At 44.6% G+C, this 10,566-nt stretch overlaps 1 protein-coding gene across 1 annotated transcript in view; it reads left to right on the top strand.

Annotated features, from left to right (window-relative positions):
• The first annotated feature begins 1,034 nt into the window (after positions 1-1,034).
• LOC126162185 (sodium/potassium-transporting ATPase subunit beta-2-like) overlaps positions 1,035-10,566 on the top strand; it is a 286,361-nt gene continuing 276,829 nt past the window's right edge. Inside the window, exon 1 of the mRNA XM_049918511.1 lies at positions 1,035-1,214. Coding sequence (XP_049774468.1) covers positions 1,058-1,214 — 157 coding nt within the window. The 5' untranslated portion in view covers positions 1,035-1,057. The remainder of the gene's footprint in view (positions 1,215-10,566) is intronic.

Genomic DNA, 10,566 nt, shown 5'->3' with positions numbered 1-10,566 from the left:
TTGAACGGAATGGACAGTGTCTTGAAAGGAGGATATAAGATGAACATCAACAAAAGCAAAACGAGGATAATGGAATGTAGTCGAATTAAGTCGGGTGATGCTGAGGGAATTAGATTAGGAAATGAGACACTTAAAGTAGTAAAGGAGTTTTGCTATTTGGGTAGCAAAATAACTGATGATGGTCGAAGTAGAGAGGATATAAAATGTAGACTGACAATGGCAAGGAAAGCGTTTCTGATGAAGAGAAATTTGTTAACATCGAGTATAGATTTAAGTGTTAGGAAGTCGTTTCTGAAAGTATTTGTATGGAGTGTAGCCATGTATGGAAGTGAAACATGGACGATAAACAGTTTAGACAAGAAGAGAATAGAAGCTTTCGAAATGTGGTGCTACAGAAGAATGCTGAAGATTAGATGGGTAGATCACATAACTAATGAGGAGGTATTGAATAGGATTGGGGAGAAGAGACGTTTGTGGCACAACTTGACTAGAGGAAGGGATCGGTTGGTAGGACATGTTCTGAGGCATCAAGGGATCACCAATTTAGTATTGGAGGGCAGCGTGGAGGGTAAAAATCGTAGAGGGAGACCAAGCGATGAATACACTAAGCAGATTCAGAAGAATGTAGGTTGCAGTAAGTACTGGGAGGTGAAGAAGCTTGCACAGGATAGAGTAGCATGGAGAGCTGCATCAATCCAGTCTCAGGACTGAAGACAACAACAACAACAACAACAGATACGATTACGGTGAAACCCTCAGTGAAAAAATATACTCCAACTTTGTGAGAGACATGCATCAGCCCCTAGCGACTGCTCCACAAAGTGTGTGTGTGTGAGAGAGAGAGAGAGAGAGAGAGAGAGAGAGAGACACCTTAGTCATCTGGCTGTGCGTACCTGCCTGTACGGCCAGTGCCGGGGGAGCGGCGCAAGTAGGCGTCGATTGAGCGGGCCCGGCCGCGGCGCGCCGTGCCGTGGGCCGCCAATTGTGTAACGAGGCACATCCGCGTGCTGGCTGCGGCGGCGGCGCGGCCTCACACGGCGGCAGAGCAGCGGCGGCCATGGCAGGGGGCAGCAAGGGCGAGCCGCCGGAGAACAAGGTGCGCGACTACGAGTTCTACCTGCGGCCGCCCCCCGTCGGACGCTGGCGCAGCTTCCGCCTCTTCCTCTGGAACCCCGACGAGGGGCAGATCTTCGGCAGGACAGGGCCAAGCTGGGGTGAGTACCGACACGCGACGCTCTTCGAAACCTATCAGATTTTTTACTGTTTTACTAATTACTCTAAACACTTTCGAAACTATCGGCACTGAATAAACCTAATTTTTAAGGTTGTCTGAACATTATTATTTAATTAGATTATCAGATATGAAGACAAAGACTAACACTCTTTTATCGTACCCTCATAACCTGCCTACTTTAAACTGATGCTCGAGCACCTAGCGTTCCATACTAACCTTACGTTGTCCATATTGGACACTGGTTTGGATACTGCAACTGTTTACGTCTCGTGTTTGTTTGCCGTCTGATGACGAAAATGTACAACAAACGTCGGGGTTCCTTCTCCTGGAACTCCTTGTAAGTAGCTTTACTATTATTTACATTTTAAAATTCGAGTGCCGTAAGAAGACCAAATTATTCTTTATTTGTAGCGTTACGAAGTTCATCACAGACTACTGGTTATGTCCAACAAAGAAAAATGGAATGTAATCCACTGATCCACTTGAAGAAGTGTAGGCGTTGGAACCTTGTTGTGGGAGAAAATAAAAGTGACTGACACAGATAATTGTTTTAATTTATCTTTTATTCCATAATAAAATTGTTAGTGTAACCTAAAAGCTCCAGGGTAACTATGAAAGCGTAGATCTTCTCAAAAGGAAGTCTGGAGGCTTCAGACCACACGTCGTCCAGTGCCTTGAATCCCAGTCGCAAAGATGAGGCAACTTTCTGACCACCATACAAGAAGGCTGGCACAAAAGAATAATATTCCTACATAAATCAGTACAGCAGGAAATTACGCATTCTGAGAGCTTTAGTTATTTGTGTCCCCGAGCTTTGCGACACTGACATGACCGCCGAGGTGTTGTTTTCCATTCCCTATCATCGACAAAAATATCCTTCGGCAGCCAAGCCTGACGCCACTTCACTGATATTTCTGTTCTAATCCTAAATCGCAGTTGCAAAATCTCGCAGTTTTAAAGTCATCTTCATTTAAGTCGTGTGTCCACAAATCTCTTACTCAATCCATAATTTCCGCAATAACTATCTATTTCACTCTACTGAGGCTTATGAAATGAACGATGACTGATAATTTTCAGTGTTGCAATCAAATGTACTAATTTCTGTCAGGCTATTATAGTGTAATGGAGTTACCGAAATATAAGCTCCTGAGATAAAGTATCCAGAATATAATCCTTTTCTTTACATAATTCTTCAGATGAGATTAACCATACCTTAAAAGTTATCTGAACTAACAATATGACACAATGCTTCCAGAGAGGCCCTCTAGTTTTTCAGCGTGTGTACCTTCGTGGGAGGATCTAATACTGAAAATCACCGTTTCATGACGTAAATTATTTTTGTTATACTTAAAGTGCGAAGTCTTCCTTCCACCACAATACTTAGCTACCGTAATTGCGCCTTTTGTGTGAGAATTGTGCCCGGTCTTACGTAAATTGTATCCCTGTTGTATTTCCGTGGAGAAAAGTAGAATAATATCAGCATTTGCCTAAATAACTAATTTCACTAAAGTGACACTCTCCATTCACTAAGTGAATTCCGTCAACGTAAAATATTTAGTATCGTGAAACCTACAAAGCAACTCAGATTTTTTTCTGGGTAACTGCTTTTCCCTCATGTAATATATTTTGGAGATAATCTGTTCTCCTTGAGTGTAGCCAAATAGCCTGGCTTACATCTACGGTGACACGCAACAGCAAGACAATACTTGCCTGGATCCCCAGTTACAGCAAAAAAGTAAACTGAAATTTGTATTTATTGTCATTGTAAAGTTGTTTCATGTTTTTCAGGTGACGGGGGATTAATGTGGGATCTGCCACTTTTTCACATCTAAGTTTGCTCTTCAGTTCCAAAGTATGACTATCGTTTTTATTTTTCGTAGCTTATGTATGTTCCAGAGACTAAATTTACAAAGCAAACGTGAACGGAAATGCCGATGTTGCTCATAGCAGTATGAAATTTCTTGTTGATACAGTTGCACAACATGAGAAAAAGTCGAAAACTTTTTCGTGTTACATATTCTACCTATACGAAGCGGTGGGCATTCGCTTATAAGTGGAAGCCTCGCCTATTTCACGATGGTCTCACTTACCAATTTGATGACGATGGGGAGGCAATCATCGACGGCTTGTGATTTTGTCAGAATTTGATGCTACAATTGGACTCAGAATACTTTATCCAATCGTAACCGTTGTCTTGTTGTCACAAAATCAGTTTCGCTGTACGTTCTTTGTTGCCTATCAGAACGATAAATCGATGAAATCTTTGTGCGGTAGAAAGCTATTCTTTCTTCTTCCGATACTGAGTTACTAATTAACTTCTTCAGTTGATGGCAGCGGTAATTATCTCAGAAGTTATTGTAAAATACTTTACCGTTAGTCAACTATGTTATAACCCTTTTGGGCGCCTCGTTTCCTGTGAAGTGTCACTGACAATCTATAAAACGCCACCATCTACATCGAAACTACCGGCACATAAGGAATTTTCATTTTATATCGATTCTCTCCGTTATAACAGATATTTGTCGCAGTGTTGGGGTGTTCCTCTAAAGTCCTTCACCTTCCCACAAGTTAAAACACGACTTCACATAAATAAATTTAATATCAGGAATTAGGCTTAACGAAACTGTCCTGACGTATCTACAATGCCTGTTAATCCAGTCTGAAGGCTGAAAGGAAAACCATTCTTTCAGTAACGCCTATACAGTGGACATAGGCTGAGAGTATTCATTCTCAGCACGCGGTTCCTTCTCCAACCACAGCACATATCACTGAGTCATTACCATAACTTCTTTCTAGCACTGGCTCAAATATTACATTCGTACATTACATCTTTAGAACCGCTCTTTCTTCATTGTCCATTATTACAACCTGCTCATCGCAGTTTAGGAGGAGGAAAGTGATAAGGAACGAAATTTCATGAGAACTGTAGTTTCTGCGGATGTCAATGTGTCATATGTCAGTCACATAGGTATAACAAATTTTATAACATGAAGCAGAGCACAGAGGTCGCTCTGGCGTGAAGGTAAATATAATTAAAGCAACACCCAATTTTCACACTTCTGAATCAGGTCACGCACTTTTTCGATAAGAAGGTAGTACTGAAAGTGATAGACTGCTGCTAACATATACTGCTATGCAAGGTGTTCTATTATCTAATTTTAGGGTGAAGTCTCACGTAATTGTACGTTCTCAGGAATGAGTTACGAAGTTTAGTACATAAAATTTTCGTATAGTTCCAGTTATGGCAACGGCAGGAAATGTTTAAGCTTGCACGATGTTCCAGACTTATCATCGTCCGGAACACTTTATAGGACAGTAGCTTGCTCTCAGCTGAATCAGCAATATCCTGTCTTCTCTTTGTCATCAGTCTTTCCACCGTCGTCTTCCATCATTTCTCTTGAGGCTACACAAATCTTATCACTTGATCTGCGCAAACATCTTACACGCAGTGTCTCTACTTCCGGCTCCGATGTGAAGAGTGTTGTGTGCTTTACCATATGTCTCATGTAGAAAAATCCTCCTTTGTTTATAGACACTTGTATCTAACATTTTCTCCTGTATTAATTAATTCAGCTGATTCCACTGAATCCATATATCTAGCTCATGGCCAGTAACATTTATAATACATTCTACGGCTTGTACGTCTGGAAAGTCCTCCTTTCATTTACCTCAGTTTCATATTCTCCACAACACAAACACACACACACACACAACACACACACACACACACACACACACACAATATTTCTCTGCGAATTTGTTAGAAGTAAAAACCGTGGTTCAAACGGACCTGTAAGCATTTCTCAAAAAATGAAATTGCACTTTGCCCAGATGTGATGTGCAAATAAATATTAATTTTGGACAAAATCTTGCAGACCGTGTGGAACAATAGTTTTAATTTTTCACAAATGCAGCTATTCGAAAGATATACACCGATCAGAGATACGAAAAGTGATCGATGAGTAAGGTATGCGTTCTAAAGGAAAGAAGGAGTACTATGGTTCATCGTCCCATCGACGATTACACTCCGATAGAAATCGCTTTGTGATTGACGTTTCGGCGAGTCAAGTGTAAGGGGCCTGCTGCCATCCAGTCGCAGTTTTTTCTAGAGCACCATGTGCTCGCAGCGTTACCTGTTTTGTACGTACCATGTATGTGCATCGCCTGGCAGCTCGCCTGCAATGCTGCCTCACGCTGCTGCACTCTGTCAACCATAAAGTGCTTTTACTCGGGGTATAGGATGTTAGAGACGAAAGACGAGTTCAGAGTGGGGAAGGATGGTGCAGGAAATCAGCCATGTCCTGAAAAAGTTACAACGGAACCATTCTGGCGTTCACCATAAGCGATATTGGGGAAATAACGGGAAACCAATAACGGGATGCCCAAATCCGGAAAATAGGACGGGGATTTGAATGGCTGTCCTACCTATTGAGAGTCCAGTGGCTTACCACTGTACCGCCTCTCTCGGTATTCGTAACACATCGATTTTAGGCGTCCATAGCTCAATCGGTTAAAACAAGACGCTCATTGGATCACTTTGCTGTCCTTTTGTCCGAGTGCACGAGTGTTAAAAACCATTTTCTCAGCGACGAATTGACGATTAAACTGACATGAATCTACTCAAAACATACGGCCATTTATATCACATGTTTTGACACTAGCGAACTCGCTCGTCAAAATGTATGGGGCACTTTCCGTTGACCTAGAACCACGAAATTTGGCAAGAAGCTAGGTTTCGCAGTACAACTATAGGAATAAAATCCTAAAATTGTGCTACAACACACGACAATTTTTGTTGTTGTGTTATCCGGCTGTCTTTCTCTCCGTCCGACTGTTATGACTCTATTTTCTCAGGGACGGCTAAACGTATCAATTTAGCATTTGCGTAGCATACTGAGGTCTTCGATCCTTGGGCGGTGTAAGAAATGTAAGCTTCTAAGTCAATGCAATCAAGAGATACAGTCAGTTTTATCATATATTTTGATACTCGCTAACTCATCAAAATTTGTAGGGTACTTTCCTTTGACCGAGGACCATGAAAACTGGCAAGAAGCAAGGTTTCATAGTACAACTGAAGGAAAATATACGACAGTAGTTAATCTGTAACTGTATTACACAAAAACAATATTTTATGTTCTTAATTTGCTATCTGACTGTCTGTCTGTCCTTCTGTTAAGACCCCTTTTTCTCAGAAATGATCAGACGTATGTCATACCTGCATCAATAGCGATAACAAGCAAAAATCGTCAACAGTCCCGAATCCCAGAACGGACGAACTATCTGTACACATAACGAAGTTTGTACGTAACCCTCAGTTAGCGTTTCCTTCTCTCACGTATCCGGATTTTTATTTCTTGCAGGAGACAGGCTACTGCATTATTTCTTTACCGTCGAAAGCTATTCCCGTACACATCCCATTCCGTAAGGCAGACCTGTTGTTTTGTGCCAAATTCAGTTGCTGGCTCGATGTCTGAGTGGTAAACTGCCACACTACAAATCAAAAGGTTTCGGTTCGATCCCCGATCAACTCTAGGAGCAATATCTGTTAGTTATCACGTATTTCACCTTTCGCAACGTTTTTTGACGTGAAAAATGACGTATTAGACCGTGACTCAGAATACACGTTAAATTTTAGGTCCGCTATAGCTGTCTGCGTAAATCGGTTCAGCGATCGGAGGAGAGCAAAGGCACACCACCTCCAAAAGGACCGTGCCTAGTAAAGCACGATGAATTTCTACTGATGACAGGTTTACTTATTAACATTAGCCAACACGATGTAAGAAGAATTCCACTGACAACGGGTAAAAGTGTTGTTTCTTGATACACAACTGGCTTCGCGGTCGAAAGCTGCATCATCCGGTGCAACCCGCATAGTAAAAAGTAATACACAATGTGTCAACTTTGCGGATTATTAAATGAATAAAGGTAATATCTAAAATATATTCACAGCGTTAAAAGATCATAGGTGTACCCGTCGCATCTAGTCAAGACATAATTCAGTGAATACACTGAAGCGCCAAAGAAAATAGTATAGGCATGACTATTCAAATACAGAGATATGTAAACAGGCAGAATACGGCGCTGCAGTGGGCAACGCCTGTATAACACAACAAGTGTCTGGCGCAGTTGTTAGATCGGTTACTGCTGCTACAGTGGCAAGTTATCAAGATTTAAGTGAGTTTTAATGTGGTGTTATAGTCGGCGCACGAACGATGGAACACAGCATCTCCGAGGTAGCGATGAAGCGAGGATTTTCCCGTACGACCATTTCACGGGTGTACCGCGAATATCAGGAATCCGGTAAAACACCAATTGTCCGACATCGATGCAGCCGGAAAAAGATCCTTCAAGAACGGGACCAACGACGACTGAAGAGAATCGTTCAACGTGACAGAAGTGCAATCTTTCCGCAAATTGCTGCAGATTTCAATGCTGGGCCATCAACAAGTGTCAGCGTGCGAACCATTCAACGAAACATCATCGACAAGGGCTTTCAGAACCAAAGGTCCGCTCGTGTACCCTTGTTAACCGCACGACACAAACCTTGACGCCTCGCCTGATGATGATGTTTGGTTTGTGGGGCGCTCAACTGCGTGGTTATCAGCGCCCGTACAATTACCCAATCTTTGCTCAGTCCAATTTCGCCACTTTCCTGGATGATGATGAAATGATGAGGACAACACAAACACCCAGTCATCTCGAGGCAGGTGAAAATCCCTGACCCCGCCGGGAATCGAACCCGGGACCCCGTGCTCGGGAAGCAACGCCTCGCCTGCGCCGGTTAACACCAAAAATGGACTGTTGATGACTAGAAACATGTTTCGTGGTCGGACGGGTTTCGTTTCAAATTGACGGATGGACGTGTACGGGTATGGAGGGAACCTCATGAATCTATGGACCCTGCATGTCACCAGGAGACTATTCAAGCTGATGGAGGCTCTGTAATGGTGTGTGGCGTGTGCAGTTTGAGTGATATGAAACCTCTGATACGTCTAGATACGACTCTGACAGGTGACACGTACGTAAGCATCCTGTGATCACCAGCATCCATTCATGTCCATTGTGCATTCCGACAGACATGGGCAATTTCAGCAGGACAATGCGACACTCCAACGTCCAGAACTGCTACAGAGTGGCTCCAGAAACACTCTTCTGGGTTTAAACGTCTCCGCTGGGCACCAAGCTCCCCAGAAATGGACGTTATTGATCATATTTGACAGGATTGCAACGTGATTTTCAGAGGAATCTCCACCCTCTAGATTTATAGACAGCCTTGCAGCATTCCTGGTGTGAGTTCCCTCCAGCACAATAGTCGAGTCCATGCCACTCCGTGTCGCGGCACTTTTGCGTGCTCGGTGGGGCCCTGCACGATATTAGGCAGGTGTAGCAGTTTCTGTGGCTCTTCAGTGTTACATTGGCAAACGATGTGTGACAAAAAAATGTGATCTTCTAATTTCGTTAAAGCTGCTGTTGGGTGGATCAAGTAGTTATGGATCTTTGTTTTAATACACTCCTGGAAATGGAAAAAAGAACACATTGACATCGGTGTGACAGACCCACCATACTTGCTCCGGACACTGCGAGAGGGCTGTACAAGCAATGATCACACGCACGGCACAGCGGACACACCAGGAACCGCGGTGTTGGCCGTCGAATGGCGCTAGCTGCGCAGCATTTGTGCACCGCCGCCGTCAGTGTCAGCCAGTTTGCCGTGGCATACGGAGCTCCATCGCAGTCTTTAACACTGGTAGCATGCCGCGACAGCGTGGACGTGAACCGTATGTGCAGTTGACGGACTTTGAGCGAGGGCGTATAGTGGGCATGCGGGAGGCCGGGTGGACGTACCGCCGAATTGCTCAACACGTGGGGCGTGAGGTCTCCACAGTACATCGATGTTGTCGCCAGTGGTCGGCGGAAGGTGCACGTGCCCGTCGACCTGGGACCGGACCGCAGCGACGCACGGATGCACGCCAAGACCGTAGGATCCTACGCAGTGCCGTAGGGGACCGCACCGCCACTTCCCAGCAAATTAGGGACACTGTTGCTCCTGGGGTATCGGCGAGGACCATTCGCAACCGTCTCCATGAAGCTGGGCTACGGTCCCGCACACCGTTAGGCCGTCTTCCGCTCACGCCCCAACATCGTGCAGCCCGCCTCCAGTGGTGTCGCGACAGGCGTGAATGGAGGGACGAATGGAGACGTGTCGTCTTCAGCGATGAGAGTCGCTTCTGCCTTGGTGCCAATGATGGTCGTATGCGTGTTTGGCGCCGTGCAGGTGAGCGCCACAATCAGGACTGCATACGACCGAGGCACACATGGCCAACACCCGGCATCATGGTGTGGGGAGCGATCTCCTACACTGGCCGTACACCACTGGTGATCGTCGAGGGGACACTGAATAGTGCACGGTACATCCAAACCGTCATCGAACCCATCGTTCTACCATTCCTAGACCGGCAAGGGAACTTGCTGTTCCAACAGGACAATGCACGTCCGCATGTATCCCGTGCCACCCAACGTGCTCTAGAAGGTGTAAGTCAACTACCCTGGCCAGCAAGATCTCCGGATCTGTCCCCCATTGAGCATGTTTGGGACTGGATGAAGCGTCGTCTCACGCGGTCTGCACGTCCAGCACGAACGCTGGTCCAACTGAGGCGCCAGGTGGAAATGGCATGGCAAGCCGTTCCACAGGACTACATCCAGCATCTCTACGATCGTCTCCATGGGAGAATAGCAGCCTGCATTGCTGCGAAATGTGGATATACACTGTACTAGTGCCGACATTGTGCATGCTCTGTTGCCTGTGTCTATGTGCCTGTGGTTCTGTCAGTGTGATCATGTGACGTATCTGACCCCAGGAATGTGTCAATAAAGTTTCCCCTTCCTGGGACAATGAATTCACGGTGTTCTTATTTCAATTTCCAGGAGTGTATTTGCCTGCATCTAAAATAAGAAAAACATATTTTATACTGAGAGGGCGCTAAATTTTTTTAAATAAGCCTGGTTGCCTATAAGCAGTTAGTTGGGGCATAATGCAAATTTCTGTGCGGAATGATATAAGGTGGCACTTTCTTACCGATCTGACGATGCGGTAACCCGTTATGGGAAGAGCAGACGCGGCCCACACATGCGACTAAGATGGAAGAACAGGCTGTGAGAACGGAAACTATCTTGATGACGGTGTGACGTCATGTACTCATGACTAGGAGCATATGGGTCGCTCTGTTTACAAGCCAGTTCAACAATGAATTTTATTATGTACTAGTATTTAACCGTATAAACAATCAAAATTAGCGAGATTGCTATAGTGCTTTAATTCTATTATTCAGTGT

Source organism: Schistocerca cancellata, chromosome 2 (genome assembly GCF_023864275.1).
Source record: "Schistocerca cancellata isolate TAMUIC-IGC-003103 chromosome 2, iqSchCanc2.1, whole genome shotgun sequence".
In the NCBI taxonomy this organism is placed as follows: Eukaryota; Metazoa; Arthropoda; class Insecta; order Orthoptera; family Acrididae; genus Schistocerca; species Schistocerca cancellata.
The sequence above is the reverse complement of the archived record's forward strand: the minus strand, read 5'-3'. Positions and strand labels throughout refer to the sequence as shown.